The sequence below is a fragment of the Nyctibius grandis genome, chromosome 4 (genome assembly GCF_013368605.1).
Source record: "Nyctibius grandis isolate bNycGra1 chromosome 4, bNycGra1.pri, whole genome shotgun sequence".
Classification (NCBI taxonomy): domain Eukaryota; kingdom Metazoa; phylum Chordata; class Aves; order Nyctibiiformes; family Nyctibiidae; genus Nyctibius; species Nyctibius grandis.
The window spans coordinates 74,567,233-74,587,982 of NC_090661.1; the positions used below are offsets into that span (position 1 = coordinate 74,567,233).

The 20,750-nt window shown below is 35.5% G+C and overlaps 1 protein-coding gene across 3 annotated transcripts in view; it reads left to right on the plus strand.

Annotated features, from left to right (window-relative positions):
- Nucleotides 1–20,044, plus strand: part of SHLD2 (shieldin complex subunit 2) — a 41,768-nt gene extending 21,724 nt beyond the window's left edge. The window contains exons 2-11 of one of the 3 annotated variants that reach the window (XM_068399269.1): nucleotides 533–630; nucleotides 1,198–1,258; nucleotides 2,296–4,769; nucleotides 6,052–6,159; nucleotides 7,001–7,195; nucleotides 9,044–9,178; nucleotides 10,560–10,766; nucleotides 11,643–11,877; nucleotides 16,487–16,602; nucleotides 17,243–20,044. In XM_068399269.1, coding sequence (XP_068255370.1) covers nucleotides 3,257–4,769; nucleotides 6,052–6,159; nucleotides 7,001–7,195; nucleotides 9,044–9,178; nucleotides 10,560–10,766; nucleotides 11,643–11,877; nucleotides 16,487–16,602; nucleotides 17,243–17,415 — 2,682 coding nt within the window. In that variant the 5' untranslated portion in view covers nucleotides 533–630; nucleotides 1,198–1,258; nucleotides 2,296–3,256 and the 3' untranslated portion in view covers nucleotides 17,416–20,044. The remainder of the gene's footprint in view (nucleotides 1–532; nucleotides 631–1,197; nucleotides 1,259–2,295; nucleotides 4,770–6,051; nucleotides 6,160–7,000; nucleotides 7,196–9,043; nucleotides 9,179–10,559; nucleotides 10,767–11,642; nucleotides 11,878–16,486; nucleotides 16,603–17,242) is intronic. The other 2 variants (XM_068399271.1, XM_068399270.1) reach the window with 2 other exon arrangements.
- The last annotated feature ends 706 nt before the right edge of the window (nucleotides 20,045–20,750 follow it).

Here is a 20,750-nt window from a genome sequence, read left to right on the forward strand (position 1 = left end):
AAGCAAGCCATGAAACTAATTAATCCATAACTAATTAAAATCATTAAACATAATTCTGCTGTAATCTTTATCTTCCCATTTCATTTTTTCCTTTATTTACATTTAAAACTAACCCTTTTGTTTGGCCACAAGGATCTGATCTTAATGTAAGAAGAATTCATTCAGTTGAATCTCAAGGATGAAAATAAAAATAGTAAATAGATTTTATGAAGACCACAAGTGTGCCAAGATAACAGCTTTGTCTAATTCAGATTCTGCATAAAGAGTTTGTGTATATATATCTGAGAAGAAAGTTTGAGGCTATTGGGATATATTTAGATTTACATTTTGTTGTTTTCATAGATTGGTAAAGCTTTTCATTAAAAAAAAATACAGTAGCACTTGGGAATGAAAACCAGAGCTAGCTTCCATGGTTTTAATATGGGGAGTAGACAATTACAAACAAAAAAACCCCATTCTTGAATATTATTCTTCAGTGATATTTTTCCTTCAAGTATTAACTGATTAATTCATTGCTCAACCCTCATCACAGGAAAAATACACTTGAAATATGATATGGGATATCTCCAGAAGTAGAGTGAAACACAACTGCAAACTTACTTTTTATACTGAACTTCAAGTATTGAAAAGGTATGTTTAGCCTATGAAATATATAGGTATCTAAAAGCTTTCCTTTGTTACTGTTTTCTGGTTTTAAGCTATAAAGTGCAAAAACTGCTCTAGTACAGTATGTGAAGCCCTGCATTATATTTACATGAAGTAATCTAGGACACTTGACAGTTTTTTGGTTTTCATTTTGAGTACTTTACACTATGGCATCTTAAGTACCAACTTTTCTATGAATACAAAATCTCTGAAAAGTCTTGCAGCTCCAGGTTGTAAGCTTGCCTCTGAAAATACTGTTCTAATGATCTCATCTATTCAGCAACCAAATTGCCCTTCCAGTGTCCTAGAACTCTTCAAGAACTGAAGTATTCAATGGGCTCATTGACAGTGTATTGAATCTCAGTTTTTCCTTATAAGAAAACTTAGAACTCTGTTATAAGCTTACTCTGAGGGTATAGAAAGCAGGTAGGCTAATTTATTTTGTCCCGAACATATTTTAGTTCACTTAAGATTTCTATCTCCCTGAAATCTGATGCGCAAACACTTGAGAATTTTTGCAGAATTAGGAAAAGCCTCTGCAATCTCTTCTAGGTTAAAGACACGTAACAAGACAGTAAGACTGGAATAAGACGGTATCTTGTACCTGTGACAGGTTGGTATTTAGCCCTTGTAGAAGGTGGTAGAGATTGAAGTGGAAGAGCTGCTCACTGTACCAAAGCCCAGTTTGGAAATGGCTGATTACTTCATTAGTCTCTGCATGGTACGCGAGTTCTTTAGAAATGGCACAGGCTTGTGTCAGAATTCTGCCGCTCAACCTCTTTTGTACTATAGCACATACGTGTAAGAAATATTTTGTAATTCATTTGAACCTTCTATTCACTTGAACCTCCTTAAGAGACATTTATATTGTTATGCTATAGAGTACCTAATTAAGAAAGCTACCCATCTGTAATGGCTGTAACCAAGGTAATAACAAATGAAAAAAGCTACCAGTAGACTTATACATTTTGAAATGGAAGAAATTGTTTAATCTCATCAGTAATATTTTCTGTTTGTCATAGGGGGTCTGTTACTGAAGGTGTGTTTATATCATGTATTGAGCAGCCTTTTATCTACAAAACTTATTTTTAACATCCCTTCTTTAGGGATTCAACCTCCCTATCACTTTGCTTTGCCTTTCCCTTCTTGCCTGGTCAGTTATTTTAATGTTGAACTGTAAATTCTGGTTTTTTGGTTACTTGCATGTTACCATTCTTTATTTACAAAACTTAAAACTTCCACAAGTATGGGAATTGTCCTTTGAAAGTTGCATTCTTATGAGCCTAAATTTAAATGTACAACTGCAGAAGTTTGGATGCTCCAGTCTTTTAAGTGTTATTCATTTTGCTATGAGCATGAAACTGAGCAATACCAGTTACTGTGTTTTGTATCTTCTTTGTATTATGACATAATATATCTAATTTTAGTGGTTGTACATTGTTTTTCCAGTTACACCTATAATATACCCAAGATCAATGTTCCAGGGTGTTTATAGTTTTCCCATGATACTATGAGCTTTATGAATGTGCAGATTTATCGACCCCTAGTGGGTTGTTAGGAAAATGGCTGTTAATTTAGTAAGTTCTAAATGAAAAATCTAAATATCTTTCAATGGTATATTTGTTTCAATGCTCTTCCTTCTGTTTGCAGCTGGATCACCTCCTGAATTTCATTTCTGGTGTTCTGTTTCCTACCTCTGCAGAACTGTCTATTAATGGCATTCGCAAAACATGTAGCTAGGTGTCTGCATTTTAATGAACACTTGTAGCTGTAGTGAGTATTTTAAAATTACAGTATGGCACAAATTTAAAAAAAATAAAGGGCCTTTTGTGCTGTGTAAGGTGGGATTATTTTTAATAAGCTAGAAAAAGCTAGTAAATTCTTGGGTAGTATGATACTATATAATGAATTAAAGCTAATTCTAAATCATCTGCTCAAGTTTCACTGACCTCTTAGTGCTTATTAAATAATTATAATTTATCAGCAATATCCTGAAACCTTCTGTTTTGTAAAATAATTGCTTAAAACTGTATTTCATGCTAAAATAACATGTAAAATATTGCATTTCTAGCAAACTTTTAAACTAATTTTCAATAGCTCTGTTTTTTAAATTATTTAGTTGAAATTATAATTTTCTGGGAGGTGAAATTATCTCCTAACCATGCTGTGAAAGTTTCTTACAGGCATTTATTTCACATGAATTAAAATGAAGTACTGAATAGTCAAATTCACATTTGACTGTTTAATTAGCAATAATAAATGAAGTCTGCTCAATAATTAAGCTTAAATTGAACTTCACTATAATTCTGCATCTGCTACATGTTTCTAAGTATCAGAATCGGAGATTAAGCCGTACTGTAACTAATTTATTTTTCTATGCAAGTTTGACACAATAAATAACTTCCATTTATTATTTTGTAAATTTAATTTCATAGGCTTTAACAGTAAAGTGGTGGTTTTTACCAGTTAAATTATGAAATACTCCTTTGAATTTTAGGTATTTTTAAATTAAGAAAAGGCCAAATATAAGTTTTGGCATTTACTAATATTTAGTGTTGCATTTATTGCATAAACCATATTGTTTAAAGTCAAACTTACATAGCAGTCAAAAATGTCAAAGAGACCTCAAATTCATATTTTTGTGGGGGCACCCAGTATTCCAAGCCCGCTGGAGGTGTCGGAGCAAAGTGGCTCAGCATCTGCTGCTGAAAAATGGAGAGAACTCCGCTGTTCATGTGATATACATAGTCTTTTTCCTGGAAGAGGCAAAGGTGCTGACCCTGTAGTGTTTCAGGCAGAAAGCTCTCTAGTCTCAGCAGTTCCTACAAATGATGACGGCTCTCAGCAGTCTGAATGGGGAAGATTAATGGTAGCAAAAGAATATTTGACATCTCTTGTACCTGTGGCAGTAACTTGTACCAGCACACCTAAAAAGACTGAAAGTTTAATTTATTCTGATTGTCAAATATTTAAAAATAGATGCACACATGTAAATCAGGCTGCAGATCAACACCTTCCTCAAAAATTTGCAGAGTCAGCTAGACAGGATAAACAATCGCATGGCTGTTGGTCAAACCCCACTGAAAGAAAAGCCAGTCACTTAGGAGTTAACAGCCCTGACATTTCTGATTTGGTTGCCAGTACTAAGCAGATTAGCATACATCTAAGGTCTGTGGGACAAGATGTTCAATCAGATCATAGAAGTGATCATCATGAGCATCTAAATCAATATCTGGATATGTTTTTCCCCCAAAATCAAGAGTCAAAACCAAAAGGAGAACCAGGTGATTGTTCAGAACTTGCAGTGTCAGCTGATACTGAATTTCATAGTATAATGACTTCAAGTCAGATGGCTGTTTTTCCATGGGATCGGAATCAGATGCAGAAAAGCATAAAACTATCAGAAACAGAAGAAGGCAAAAAAACTGAAGAAAGGCAATATAATCACTTACAATTTGATTCTGATGTTGGACCGTGTCTTAATGTGGCTGAAAATGAATATCAGGAAGAGTACACAAGTTCCCTTGAACTTTTCAGTTCTGAGGGTGATGAGAAAAATGTTTGCTTTGAAGCTACGAAACAAGAAGGAACTGCTCAGGAAAATACAGAGAAGTCTCAAGAATTTGATGTTGCTGCTGAGCAATTTATAAATGAAATCCATATTGAACCGTTGAGCTCAGGAATATTGTGCTCTCAAGTAGACAGTTCTCATAAGAGCTCTTCTAAAACAGCCCACAAGTGTGAAGATTCCTTTCATATTTTTCACTCAGCATTTAAAAGACAGCTGAAAACAAAGAGAGCTAAACTGAATTCTTCTCCAGCTGGTTCTGGGATGAGAGTGGATCAAGAGAGGATGACAGAGTTCAAGAAACTTCAAAAGAAACTATCACCACTTAAGAGTTGCTGCTGCAAAAATCAAAAGTACAATGTTTTGGTCACAATAATACATCCTTGTCATATCAAAGAAATACAGGTGAAGACTAGACCAAAATCTTCATGTAAAGTTCCTGTAGCAACAATTGTAGTTACTGACCAGTCAGAAATTGAGAGAAAGGTGGTGCTGTGGCGTGGTGCTGCATTTTGGTCACTCACTGTGTTTCCTGGGGATGTTGTACTGCTTACAGGTGAGAATTCCTTTATTTGCCTCTTTAAAATGTGGATCTTTTAAAATGCCTGTTTAAATTAGAACAATGTGTAACCAGTAATGTAGAACTATGGCTAAGCATTTTTAAATATCTTTCTTGCATCACTTACATTGCTCAGCATCACTTTGAATTCTCAGTCATCCTGCCAGTGGAACATTGACTGTCCCATAGAAGATTGCCCACCTCTTATGTATAGTCTTTGGTCTGAGGCACAGCAGTGCATTGACGCTGCAGCAGTGCCATAGGTAGTCAGGTGTATTCTGTAACCTGTCAGTGTTTTAAAACAGTTTTTCATGGAAGGTACAAGTGCTACTACAAACCAGATGTACTAGTTAATTTGATTTATAGACTTGTTTGTAATTCTCTGCTGTTGGATGAGCAGATGGACTGGAAAATTGTGATGTTATGTTCAGTCTCAGGATAAGAAATACTTTTTCTCCTGGGAAGGACTTTGTAGCTTAGCACTAGCATCTTGAGATGGATTGTGTTGTGTGAATTAGTAACTGACATAGACTGCAGAAATGTAAAATGCTGTTTGCAGTTGTTCTTCATAACATGTCAGCTAATAAACATTGTTCCTGATAAATCCGTTGTACTCTTTAACACCTAATAGGAGCAAACCCTTCCCTCTTTAAGAGAACACATGTCATGTAAGAGAATGTAGTACTATAAAAATGATAGTGCACCTAATTTAGGGCTGGAGTTGACCAGAACTTGATATGATCTGGCCATTTAGGTTTTGCAATATGCCAAAAAAAATTATACAATATAAAATTGTTTGAATATTTCTACAGTTTAAGATGCCTGTTTCTCTTTAAGAGTACTTTCAGTGCTTATAGGTAGGTGCAAAGGTAGATATTCTAAAGAAAGTGAAGATGAGCTGGGCCTTTTCTGCTTCGACATTCTTATGTCAAAATACATCAAAAGTGTTTCTGGGTAAGCCTAGTATTTTACTACTCATTCTGAAATGTTGCTCAATAATAATTTACCCAATATAATCATCCACTTCAATTATACAGTACCTGCTATAAGGCTATTGAATATTTGATATGAATTGAAGAATTATGTCAAACTATTGAGAAAATTTGATTATCTCATTGTAAATGGTGTTGGTACATCAAAAAAATGACTTTGTTTCCAAGTGATCTCTTTCAAACTGTATTTCATGCCTATATGTATGATAGTTCTATAATCAAGAAAGGTATGATACACTTCAGTATTGTTGATATGTGAGTTGATAAGGTTGCTTTTTTTCTTACAGATATAATAATGTATGAGAATGTTTGGTGTGGAGAAATCATGCTGCAGTCTACATTTACCAGTCAGTTACTGAATCTGGGGAACTGCTCGGCTCTCAGTCCAGAAGAATGTAAGATTATAGTGCATAAGTTTCCACAAAAATCACAGTAAAATAGCTATTTAAAGTACTCCATTTTGTTGGCAATGCCTCTTACACAGGATATAATGGAAATGTGAGCAACTGAGAGGTACAAAACACTATAGGAAATTATGACAGGAACACCTGTGGACATGATGACATCAGTTAGGCATGTGGAGTTTATGGTAAATGGGGTGGTAACCATTCAAAACTCTGAAAAACTGCATTCTTTGAGCTTAGTTTAAGAAACAGAAGTTATCCCAGGACTCACCCATAAGATGTCTGAGATTTCCCAAGGATTAATTTTTTTGCAAAAAGTTTAGAGGCTTAAAGAGTAAGTAGATACATTCAGGGAACATAATTCATTTCAGGCAATTAAGCACAAAGTCTTTAAAGATACCTGAGCCATGGAGGGTTGGAGACTAAGGGGAAAATACAGTGGAAGTATCACCATGAACTTGCATTGTTCTTACTGTCTTCCTGATGTCTGTTACTGCCAGCTATTTAAGGCAGGTTTTGGGGTAAATGATCAAGAACAGCTATTCTTCTTACCAAGCTATGGCACAAGATTACTTTCCTAGTTTTGGTGTAATTTAAAATACTGTATTTAGCTTAACTTTGGGATGTTATCAAGAGGAGGCAGATGAAGTAGAGGAGGCAGGTGTACAATTTAATTTTGGATCAAGTATTATACATCTCAAGAATTTCTTGCCTTAGAATTCTTGTGAAACGGTTTTGCTTTAGTCAGTGTAAATATGTACCAACTGATAAAGTTTATACTTCTAAGTTTAACAAAAAAAGGGTGTCCCTTTAACTTTGTTTTTTCATATAGTTTATGCTGTAGTGGATGGTGGTGTTCTCCACGGTTTATTGGCGTACATATTGTCAGAATTTCCACACTTTGGAGACATTCCACGAAGACAAGTTCAGAGACTGGATAGTGTTCAGTATATGCATCTAGACCAGCTCCACCCAAATACATTGGTTCACTCAATCTTAAAAATTATCAACATTGCTGTATTAACAGGTAAGTTCAGGCATTAGAATTTATCTTCCAGAACTTCAACTATAGGTGAAACTTAAGTAGTAATTTTGCAGGGCAATTCTGGTTGTTCCCCATTCTGTACACCAGTGTTTTGACATAGGAGTCACAAGTAAAACCTTGTAATGATCCACTCATGGGAGCCATAGCAGTTAGAGAAATGGAGTTAGAGACAGGAAGGAGATAATGACTGTAGTCAGCTGCTGAAAGGAGGCTTCTGCACACTAGTGCTGATCGATAGCATACACCTCTGGGAGAAGCATGCAGGCAGTGGGCACTGATAATAGTGCTCCTACTCACTGGGGGGTTGGTGTTTTCACTAAGGAATGAGCACTCACCATGGACTGCAGTTACTATATATTGTCTTCTCAGTGAGATGGCTTGAGCATCTCCACAGCTCCAAATAGTGTGGTACCTGATCTTCAATAAGATGGAGGATTGAAGAGAGATGCAGGTATGAAGTATAGTGTTGGGAGGTGGAACGGCAGCAGGAATATCTTGGATATGAGGAATGTGGGCTTGAAATCCTTTTCAGGGAAAATACATGTATATAGCAGGAGTGCTGAAAAGAGGGAGATGCTGCAGTTGCAGTGGAGGAATGTAAATATGTTTTTTAATGGATCTTGATATTCGAGAGGTATATTTTTGCTGTAGACCACTGCTTGAGAAGGGGCGCTGGTTTATGAAAATGTCATGTGGGACAGTGAAGGTTTACTATTTCAAAGCTCACCTGCCAACTACCTTCCATGTAAGCATCCTGTCATTAAGGGAAGCAATTTTCCATGTTAAAATTGATAATTTGTTTCCATTTCTTCATAAACAGGCCTTAGAGCTGCTCCCTAGCATCTTCACCTTCTGAAATGAGCAAAACCAAATCATCTTTGGTCATTCTCAGTATTTCATGCAGTGTCTTGCCATGTTTTTTTAACACACTTTGGGCAAAGACCACTGTTCCCACCTGGAAAAGGAGTCTTCCTCTCTTTTCCCTGCGTAACTGTTCTGATTATATTTTCTTTACAGTACCACTGTTTCTCAGTGCTTGACTTGAAGCTTTGCACATAAATTTGATGATATTGCACTATCATCTTGTATTAGTGCTTGTATTAGTAAGATTCAAATTTCTACCCACATTGTCAGTATCATGTTTATTCATTATAAATGGAGAATTTTGAAGATAGAAATCTTCATAATTTATTATTGTATATAAATCTCAGAACTGTTAGATAATTTAAAGCAAGAGTTCTTGTTAAAAAATTATTTGTTTATGAAAAATATCCTTGTTTTAGTGTGGAACTCAAACTTACAGGCAGTGTCCTTGGTCAGACTGCTGTAGAGATCTTAATTGTTTCAATTTATATATACTGTTGCTAATCCTCTTAGTGTACATGACTGTGGTTTTATGTGAAAACTTCTAGAGAATTGTTTCTTTCAGTGTATTCCACAGAAGTTACAGGAACTTTAACTTCCAATTATGACAGTCTGTTCCTGAGAGATTGAGTACAATTTCTTTCTACTTATACCAGTCAGGATGAGTGGGAGCTGAAAGATGCTCATATACCTGCTGGTTGAAAGGGAGGTGTCCAGTTGCTGAGTATTTAGGTGGATAAAGGTAAATTAATATACTTTATGCATCCTTCAATCTAGATTCACATTGCTGAAGAAATCAGATTGCTTTCATTCTGTCCTGAAGAAATTGTATGTGTATTCTTGTTTGCTTATAATTGTACCATAAAATATAATAGCAGCATGATTTTGTTTTAATATTGAGGCATGTGGGTTTTGTGTGTTTATATGCTTTTTATTGTAAAAGTCATATAATTTCAAATATTTCAGAATCTGTGTATAGCTACAGAGGTGGCAAGCAAAGAAAAATTATTCTAACAGTAGAACAGAACAGAGATCAACACTATAGGATGGTGCTATGGGGAGCAGGGGCTGCCTGGTGCCCTCAACTTCAAAGGAAAAAAGGTAAAGTCCTTATACCTATAGGTAGCTGTAAAAGGATTTTTGTGATGCTGTTAATAGCTTTAAAATGCTCAGCTGGTAACATTTTTCCATTCAACCTTGAAATACTCCCTTTGGAAGGGCAACATATTTGATACCAATTTTAATATGTCTCCTCTGTTTAGAAGCAGTGCCATCAGCAACAGAATTTAAATGCACTCACTTTAGAAGACTGAGAAAGCCTGAGTATTTAGAAACCTGAATCTAGACACAAGATGCGCTGGTGACTAGTTATGTAACTATAAAGAAAAACTTGAGTGTTAACTTTATCAGCTTTGCTGAGTCATTCTTAGTGTTGTCACCCTGAAAGAGGGTGGATTTAGATTAGATATTAGGAAGAAATTCTTTACTGTGAGGGTGGTGAGAGACTGGAACAGGTTGCCCAGAGAAGCTGTGGATGCCCCCTCCCTGGCAGTGTTTTAAGGCCAGGTTGGATGGAGCTCTGAGCAACCTGGTCCAGTGGAAGGTGTCCCTGGCCATGGCAGGGGTGTTAGAACTAGGTGACCTTTAAGGTCCCTCCCAACTCAAAACGATTCTGATTTTACTGTAAAACACTGCAGCTGACAGCAGATTTTTCAGGAGCTTGCAATTTTAGCAAGTTACTACCAAAAATCAGGCTAATCCAAAATATGGAAATGCTGAAACATGCTAATAAAATGCTTATACAGACAATTGAAATACATTTAAAAAAAAAAAATCTGTTTTTCTCACCTTATTTCCCAAACAGATTGTTTTGGCTGCAATTTTCAGGTTGAGCAAATACAGGAAAAAATAACAGCCTCTAAATGGCTATCATACTTGATTACTAGATGAATGCTGGATTCTTAAAAGAAAGTGAAGGAAAACCCAAATGATATTTTACTCTTCTCTAATATCCATTTTTAAAGTATTTTTCTTTATTACAGAGTTAATTGAAAGATGGAAAATGAATTTAATATTTTTAAATCAGAGCGTTATAGAGATTGAAAAACAGGGACATACTGAAGAAGGAAGTTGATTAATAACATGAAGACTTTTATCTTACAGACATTGCCAACTTTTCCTTATTAGAGCTGACAAGAAATTTCAGAATGGGTTTATTTTTCAAGAAGTTGTCTTGAAAGCTGAGTTCAGTACAAGTGAAGTGAAAGCATCATTCTGTTATGGGGGGACTCGTGCAAAGTTTATAGGGAAATGAAAGGAAAAACCCTGCATGTCATCAGGCTTGAAATAAAGTTGCCAGAGCTGACCATATGAGATTGTCTTGCTGATGTGTTTCTCGATCTTGTAAATGACCTTGGCTTTCTATAAATTAACCAAGGTGTAGAAAGTAAACTCTTCTGTTTGCTTTTTTTTTGTTCTGTAGATCACATATGGGACTTCAAATACCTTCTGGTCCAACATAGTTCAGTCTCAGGTGACTTTGAACTGCACACAACTCCATGGTCATCCTGTGAGTGCTTGTTTGATGATGACAAAAGGGCAATTGAATTTAAAGAAAAGTTTCAGAAAAGCAAAACATCCCTTATGCAAATGACAAAGCTCTCAGCGCATTTGGAGGAAAAATGCTCAGGTAAAGTTGTTACCCCTAGCACTCTAATGCCTGTGCAGTGCATAACTAAGCAAAATATATGGTCTGTTGATCAAGTAAAATGCTTTTTTTTAAGTTAGCACAGTTCTGGGAGTCTGATTTTATTCTGGAGACTGCTGCTCAGTACCCAGCCAAACTGTGAATGCAGCCTTCATTCAGTGAGCCCAGATTTGATAGGTGTGGTAGTGATACATACAAAGATAACTTTGGAACATAGAAATGCTGCCTTTTGTTGCCCATGCCAGCCAGTCTAGTAATGATGTGATTAATCACTGAGAGTTGTTGAATAGTATTTCTCCAAAACAGCAGTTCTCTAAAGCAAGAGTAAAATGGCTACTGCTATTGAAAACTTCTTAGAAAAGAACAAATAATACATTTTCCACAAACAGCCACCCCCTCCCAGATAAACATAGAAGATTGCTAAGGTTGGTGTTAAACATTAAGAAGTAACTAGAAGTTGGTATTACAGCATTTAACTCTAGTTTATGTATAAATAGTGGAAAGCTAAGTTGTTAAAGCTATGCTTTTCAGTGTCTCTGAATTAGTGTGGAAGAAAAGCAATTGGAAATTCTTTGCACAATTCTAATCTCTTGATCTCTTATTCAGGCTCTTCTATATTGGCATCTACCACAATAGTACCTAAAAATAGAGTACTTTTATACATTTTAAAATAATATTTAACCACAATGATTCTTCACTGCATAAATCATCTCTAAAGATATGAGCATGTGCTACTAAAGGAAAAAAATTCATAAGGTTTTATTGATAATGATTTTGGTTTTGAATCAGATATAACCCTTGCTTTTGCTTTGTTATAAATAAAACTGAATACAGATTTGATTGAAATTGTTTTTGTAGGAGTGGTTCGAGTGAAAGCCCATATCTTAGAACTGAAGTTTACTATTTCAACTGGTCAGTACCAGCAACTCATCTTCTGTGCTGACACTTCACTGGAGCATTTGTTGGCTTCTCTGCCTATGATTACGTATTCAGGTTGTGCCAAATGTGGTTTGGAACTACAGGCAGACGAGAACATGATCTACAAGCAATGTATTAGATGTTTGCCATACAACAAAATAAAAACATTCTACAGGTAAACAAAATAAAAGTAAAATAATATGTACTATTAGGGAAGTAAACTACAACTTTCTCCATTTTTAAATTCCCCCATATATGAAATTCTGTATTTAAGGTGGGATTAGCAATTCCTGGTTTTCTAATGAAATTTCAAGGAGCTATTCCTGAATTGCTGTATTATATTGCAATTATTTATAGGTGATATTCTTTGTTTAAATCGAACGTTTAAATTTCTTTGAATACTATGTCATACAGTAACAAGGTTTACCCAGTGCTGTGTTAATAAGCAAAGATGGAGTAGAAGCTTGAGGACCAAAGGAAAACTTGAGTGTCTTGTTTAGGTCTAAGTTTCAAATCGTGTGAATGCATAACCATATTTTTAAACTGGTTAATCAATTTTAGCCCTGCAGAAATAATATTAACAAATTTTTTCAATAAACACACTCATGGAGAGCAGAGATGCTAAGTTATCAGCAGATGGCACTGTGAAACAAGATGTATGTGCACATTTACCTAGAGAAAATAAACAGATCCACTTAATGTAGAAACAACATTATTAACTAATTGTTCAATTCTTAAATTTGTCTTGGGCTTTTGAAATATAAGTATCATAGCAACTTGGAAGGCATGTAGGTAGAGAAGGCTGAGACAATCATAGACATAATAGAATTCTAAAATGTGTAAATATTCTACCAAAATTCTTTCTAAAATTGTTCCTAAACTACTTCATCGTGGGTTTAGTGAATCATTGCATACTCAGTAGTTTCTCACTTCGCTTTGATTTACATACAAGAATCCCATTTGTCTAACAAGGTAGTGACTTAATCTTTTTCCTCTATGCAAAATAGTCTTGCATCTTTAAGTTTATATCCTATTTATTTTCGTGTGAAGGAGGATTAAGTGCAAGGAGTTTTTTTTCTTAACTGAAAAGGTTCCCCCTCTCCTTCATAAGAGATGACCCCTCGTGGTCCTGAAGGACCTCAATTTACTCTATTGCACAAAAGGTGATAGAAAAATTAAAGATTTCCAATGTTCGTATTTTCAGCATGTGAGCACATCTTGTGGAATTTAAATGCACAACTTTTTCAAAGAAAAGTCTGTCATTTTTGCACTGAAATTTTGCTCTGATTAGTTTAGTAAAAATGCATCTCCTTGGTAGTATTTCCAAATCCTATATTGTAGGATAACATAGTACATTTACATCTTAACAGGAGAAAAATCTGTCTCTAGTTAAAGAAATACCTTGTTAAAATGAAATGAACTTATTAACTAAATATGCTGTCCCAGCATTATTGTGCTACTCAACAGCTTGTGATGTCAATGGTTAGTGTTAGTCTTATTCATAAAATTGTATGCACAACTAGTAGAAAATTACTTTTTTTTCCCTGTAGTTTGCTAATTCATGTCCCCTTATCTCAGATTGGATTTAGTCCCTCAATATAAGGAGGTAGTAAGTTCAGTATGCTCTGTTTCTAGCAATACAATAGCTACCAGCACCTACTTGGGAATAAAATCTGCATGTTGTTTTCTACTTAGTATGAGCATCTTTTTCCTTTTGAAATGTAGGAGTGCAGTTTTGTTAATCTGCTGTGACTGTAATGAAGCTAATCTTTTCCTTCAGATACTGAAGATACAAGCTTAAGATAGATGCATGTGTACATGCTTAGATTGCTTTTTTTCTGTTAGATATGCAGAACACTGAACACTTTAATAATAGCAGTAATGATGAGGCAGAAGATCCTAGAAACTTACATTTTGTGTAAGTGCTGTCATAATGTGTGTAAATATTTCCGTCTTTGAGCTAGGAAAATATGAATATCAAGCTAGAAGAAATCATGAAAACTAAGACAAGGAAAAATATGTTGTATTTCAGAGCTCACATCCTAGATTTCAGATATCACAGATAGGTCCTTGTTTCTTCTCTGGTTTTGCCCAAACTTTCAGTTTCCTAGCATCTTTTCCCTGGAATTTGGTATGATGGTAGTGTTCCCTTCAGATAATTCATTTTTCAGTCTATACCAATGAGTGTTTGTCACTTAAAGATGAACATTTTAACAGTAGCAGCAATGAGATAGGAGATTCTTAGATACTTATGCTCAGCAGGGGTTGAATCTAACCCTTCTGTACTGGTGGAAAAGCCCATTCCACTGGCATGCTTCACCAGCTTTGTATACAGGTACTAAAGACTATTTACTCAGTAGCCTCTAAGGAATATTTCAGTGGAACTATGTATGCTTTTAGTGTAATTTAGTTATATCCTTAAATATGTTTCTAACTGTTTTATCATTATTTAAATTCACTATATTAAAAATAGTGGCATTTAAGGAATAAAGTTAATCACAAAATTGAATTTTCTGTGGTGATAGTGGAAGAAAATTTAACAGTGCTAGGCTCTGTTGTGAAGGCTGTGTTGAATTTTCTTTCTCACTGTGACACTTCACTCTTGTTGAAGTAAATAAGATTATCTGAAAGAAGACTTAGATGACCTTGAGAACAGTGTGAACTGAGAAACAGGTAGTGAGCATATAATAACCAGGAATGACGCAAGATTTATCTTTCCTAATGCATCACTTGATTTGCGAGTTGCATCTCTAGACCACATTTGCCTATGGGTTTGAAAGCTTCAGATTTTGCACATTAGTATGTTTAGTACACTTCTCTGCAAACATATTTAAGTTAATTATACTCCTTCCAAAATGTTAATTTAGTATTTCTGGAGGTCATAATAATCTTCATGTACTTCAGCATAAATTGTCTAAACCAAAATACTTTTCTTCAGAGATAAAATAGCAATTGCCCACAATTACTTGGGAAGCTGAGCATATAAGTGTACTGTTGTTAAGCTTTCTCTCATGAAGGGAGCCAGAAGTCTTTAGACTACAAATAGTTTGGGCCTTGGTTTCTGTCTAAACCAACAGATTTGAAACAATCCCACAGATAATCAGACATGGAGTTCTCTTATCTCCTCTGATCACTTCACTTAAGATTATGAAATTTAGCAGTAGCTTTTAGGTTAACAGATGGCAAGTCCAGTGATTTGCCTACTAGGAGAGTGCCATATTTGCGGTCATTTGCTTTCGTGCCTCTGGCATGCAAGTTAGTGCTGTTAGGTATATTCTGCATCATGCTAACTAAATTAATCTATTAATAGCAATTGCCAATTGTCAATATACTGAAGTACTGGCTGACTGTCCTATTTGACAGTGCAGCTCTGCTAGTCTCTTGAACTGACTGCCTTTCATTTCTGCTGTCTCTGCAGTGAGCAAAGGGTAAAATGTTACCCTGTTGGGAGCATCTCCCATTGAAAAGTTCTGCACTGAAGATGATGGTGCCTTATTTCATTACTTTATTTAACATATACTGTTTTGATACCATTCCAATATTGCTATAACCAGGATTTACATTATTGTGGTAGGTCCTGATGTTTACTATTTTAGTTTCTTCTGTGGGATGGTCAAGATAAGAGCATTGCATCCTGCTTTGATCAGAGCAATGCAGATTTTCTAAAAAGTGTGAGGACTGTGATGGTGCAGATGTTGCAGGTCAAATCGTTAGTAGTCTGAGGGCAGTCAAAGAGCATATGTTGGGTAGAAGCTGCATCAGCTGTATAAATGACTAGGCTTAGTAAAATCGCTCAGAAGCTTGAAAGCAAGCAGAAACTACCTGTTGAATCACTATAGAGGACTGCTAAGGTATCATCATCTCACAGAAGCATCGTAAAAACCAATAGCAAGGCCTTATTTGGGGGAACAATAAAAAAGGTATGGCATCAATAATGACAGGTTGGAAAGAAGACAAACACTTGAAATACAGGGAATATCTGTACTAAAAAAGGGATCACTTCTTACCAGTTGCTTGTCATCCAATATCAGTTTTGAATCATGTGAAACAGCAAAATTTGGGAAGACGAGTGCTTGTGGGACAGCAGTCCCTAACCAGGTGCATTTCAGACCTAATAGGAATACTATTAATGATATCCTATGTAGAAAATAATTTCCAGGAAGAGGAAGGATTTTTACTTGTTTAGCAGTATGTGAAGCCATTTGGTATTTGTCATAGTACAGGAGATGCTGTCTTGATATTATGTAGTGGCTATGAAGTGGTGTGCTAAGACAGACAATATTAGGTGATGTTGATACAGGTGATACAATTCCAAGTGATACACCTAAGCTTGTCTCCCTACTTTGCATTTCTAATCTTTATGTACTCCTTGTATATTTGTAGGTATGTATACTTACATACTAAGGTTTATACTTTAAATATATGAAGGTCAAAGCCATAAATGACGTAACTAATTTCATAACAGTGCAATTCTCACTGTCTTCCAGGAAAAAACCATTGCTAAAGCATTGTTTTCTGCAGTTGTCTGAAAGTAAGGCTTACTTGATAGCTTTAGAAGTTACTTTAACATTGAGTAGTAAACTCAGTGTGTGTATGTATATCTCAAACTCGTTCCAACTCTATAGATTTGACAGAAATGAGTACATAGAGATTTTCTAGTTTTTCTAGTTCTTGGTATTATGTTGGAGGGTAACATTACGTTGTATTACTTTCATTCAGAAATTTTGCTTCAGTCAAGAAAACATAGCAGCTAACTTTCAGGAGTCTTTTGTTTTCTGATCTAGACCTGCTTTGATGACAGTAGAAGATGGAGGATATGAAATTTATGTTCATGTGGTATCTGAGTTGATGGAAAAAATCTTCCTCAATATTCCTGCAGACTGGCTGAACAGATTAGTAGGTACTGTTTCATGAATTACTTGTGATAGAAACAGGCAGCAAAGTTCACAATGGAAGTAAAATTTTTAATATTGACAATTTAGAATTAGAATGAGATTGTTCTGGAAATATTATGATTGCTCATATTGCATGAGACTTAAAAAAAAAAACAAAAAAACAAAAAAACAAAACAAAACAAAACAAAACAAACACTGAAGAGAACACTTCAGTTGCTGTCCAACAAACTTAGAAGTTCAGAGTTGAGGTAGCAACAAGAGGTGAGGTGGTATGAACGTGTATTATACGTTATATAACTTTCAGTAACTAAATGGATTCCTTACACGCAAAATGGAATCTCTTAGTTTTTAGAAATAGCTGACATGCTTTCATGATGTAAATAACTGGTGTTTCAGACAGGCTTGCCTTGATACATCCTGTTTGACTTCTTGAGAGGTGTTTTACACAACTCATAGGTGTTACAGTTTAATAAGAAACAGTCTTAACACATTGTTTTTAAAAAACTGTTAAAAACTAAAGCTAATTTTCTATTCAGATGCTGAGCTACACTTCCAGTTATTCAGTGTAGCTTTCACTTGTGGAACTTGAATGTTAGGTGCTATTAGGAAAATAAAGAGTAAATTGGTTTGTTCTGTCTTTTGCAGTGCCCTCTTCAGTGATAACCTACAGCACAATAGTAGCAGATCTGTGTCATTTGCTGCTAGCAGATACGGAAGCATCCTATTTGTTGGAAATTAGGAGCCATTTTGTGCTAGATGAAAACAGTTATCCTTTGCAAAAGGATTTCCATCTGCTAAATTTTCATCCTGATCTTTGAAGCATTGACGTCTGCAATAACTGAGTAACAGAGACTTATAGGAACACACAAATGGCAAACAGAAGAAAAATGAATTAGCTCAAAGAAGCAAATCTCTTAAAAATACAAGAATGGATTTTGTTTTTAACTTACACAAAAAAAAAAAACCAAAAGGACTGATATGGAATATCTGCTAATAGTATATACTGCTGCTGTAATACTGATAAATTGTCATAAAGTATATTTTTATATTTATCTTAATAAACTCTTACTGTGTATCTGTTTTCCTTTTCTCCCCAGAAAAGCTCACTAGTATTGAGAGACTGAATTTTTCTCAGATATGGCAGATTAGAGGAAGACAGCCACAATTCAGTAATATTATTTTAGTTATAAGATTTTTGTCTTATCCTCTACATTATCTGTAACTTGGTTATGTCTTTGCTTGCTTTGCTGTTGTGGTTGCTTTCCTTTTAACAGCAGAATTTCTGCCATTTACCCTCAGCAATTTTGCTGCCAGTGTTTTCTCTTGTAAAACAGAACTGTCTCACTGAACCTAACTTTGTGTATCTAGAAGTTGTTGCACCAATTTAAGAGGATTTAAACAGTTTAAACTGGTACATTCTTTAAATCATTTAATTGTTTTAGTATTTATTGTTGTAGTATTTATCCAGCATAAGCTGCAAATAAACTTAATCACCTTAAGCCAATTTAATCAGTCTGCAAAATTTTCTCCCAACTTGATCAGACTTAGAAATTAATTTAATTCTTTTTAAAGTCTTAGTGTATTCTGATAGTGATTTTTATCAGTAAAAGACTGAGTAAATGGTGATTGCACCTGACTTCATAAAGTAACAATCTCATAACTATTACTCTGTGAAAGCGATTAAATACATAGATAAATATCTTTCTCTGATATAAATATCTTTCTCTGGTATAAATTGTGCCTCTTACTGAGGCTGGTAGAAGCTGTAGGGTGTAAATGGTATTTTCTGTCTGGCTAGATCCTTGCAGATCTTTACCTGCACTGTTCTCATTTAGGAAATCAGTTTCCACATACACTGTTTCAGCTATCCTCAGGCTTCAAACACAGAACTGTTCTCAAAACTGAATTTGATAAATCAAGTTGTCAAATGTATTATAATGCAAGTAATATGACTGTTGAACAGCTTTCATGTGCTATTTCTTGTAAGTGGCTACTTACAATTGAACAACCATGTTTCTTGGTACTAGTTTGGATTCTATTGTTGTATCTCATGTGAAAGCAATTTGGGACTGTTGGGTTTTTAATGTTGATTAGAGCTATGTGTAAGCCATGTCTTTTCTTGTGTATCAATAGAGGGAAAGGTAGTGATGTTTCTGATCAGTCTGACAGCAAGAGAGAATCCTAAGGATTATTGGATGACTTTGAAGAAATTAATTCTCAGCTGAAGTTTCACAAGGTCACTTACCTTATTTCTGTATTTAACTGCTTGTGTACTGATCAACCTAGTCAGACTCTTGATCAAACAAGTTTTGTGCAGCTCTGCTTCTCATAGCAAACTTAATCTTCTGGCTTAAGCCCTAGCCATCTTGTGATAAAATAATTCCGCAGTATTTTTGTCTATCTCTGAAACAGTCTCTAGAAATTCTGATCTTATGGCAGCAAAATCCATTTCCTGCTCTGCCAAGATACCTGAGACTAGTATAAGAAAGACAGCACAGTGACACCAAAAACTATGCGCAACACTAGCGCCACTAATGTGCAAATTGAGTGCAAAGGGCAGGACAAAATCTCCAGAAGAAACTAGGTAGGCTGTTATACAAAGGAAACACTGCAGAATCTCTGTAGAGGAATGATAGTTTCCACGAGGTTGAGCCTAGGGCAAGGGAGGAGCCAGTCACAGAATTAGCGTCACACTAATTGTAGTGTCCTCATCTGATGATCAAGAATGAAAACTTACTATTGCTACTGTTTAATAAATTGTGCTAAAGCTAATATGGGAAATCACAGCTTTGTAGAAGGGGTATTGAAGAGACTTGCAATGATTGAGTTTCACCTCACTGTGAAAGTACTTTTTATCTTTCATGTAACCTGGCAAAACCAGGATGACATTGTCCTAACCCCTCACCTTGAGGAAAGTCCTAAGCATCTGTGCCTTTTATACCTTATACTAACTATGCTTTACTCAGTAGTGTATGGTTCTAGAATGTGAATTTCTTAATGCCAGGGAAAACTATGTTGAAGGGAAGAGCAATTTCAGTGCATGGATTTAAATGAGGTATTAGCACCAATGCTGGTCCTGTATGAGTGAAAGCATTCCAGGAGCATTTTGAGTTTAGTAAGACTCTTGAAAACCAGACATCGATTACATTAGAGAAATCCTAAAGACTTTTATATCCTGTTGATGTGTGGTCTCATTAGGATGATTTGATAACTTTGGGTGGAATTCATGCCATCTGGATTGGTGAGCTGTGTGTGGCTCACCACCAAGTTCTATGTACGGTGGTTAGGTCTCTCCAGCTGACTTGGACGTGGCTGCCTTATTCTCTTCTCATGATTTCTCAGATCACCACTCTTGACACTTGTTTAATAGTATTACTTCTCAAAATCTAAGCGACGAACATGACACCATAGTTCAATGTTAACTTTAATAAATCTACCATAATTCTATAGTTTCTTTGATTCCTGTCTTCAGTAATTTTGTGTAAAATTTCTGGGTTCTGCTGACTTGTGTTTACTACTTCAGACTTTTCTCTCTGCCTTTCAAACAGGAAGCCATTTCACTTTCTGTGCCTCCATCTGGCATAGAGATTTCTTGTGAGGGAGCTTTCTGATCTTTTATCACATGTAATGTACCTTGCTCCCTCTGTTTCATCAAGCTGCTGCTTTTAGGATGTACTGTTATATTAGGAGTAAGCAATTATCAAATAAATTCATCTGGCCTCTCATTTCCTCACTTAGAGGAAGGATAGAGTAGTGCAGATGGAAGTGATCATTAGGCTTCCCAAAAGACTGGTATATGTATAATTTTAATTGGGAGAGAAGGTAAGGTAGAGAGTGATCCACAAGGGAATATAAAGATACACTGTTTGAGTAGTGGTAGGGCTGCTTCTCCAAGCTCCTGTTCTCTAGAACAAGAATGTAACTATTATTCATGTCTGTTCTAAAACAGTGGTAAATTGCTGCTCAGTGTCATTTGACAGGGTTGTACTTTCATTAAGTTACATGCTAGATTTATTGCAGAGCATTAGAAATTCTTGCATTTGTCAATAATAATGGGAAGTATTGAAGAAGGTGCTACATTTTGTGTGATCTTGTATCTATTTCCTGTGTATTTCTTGGATGGGGGTTTTCTGTGCTATGCATCTTGGTAAAA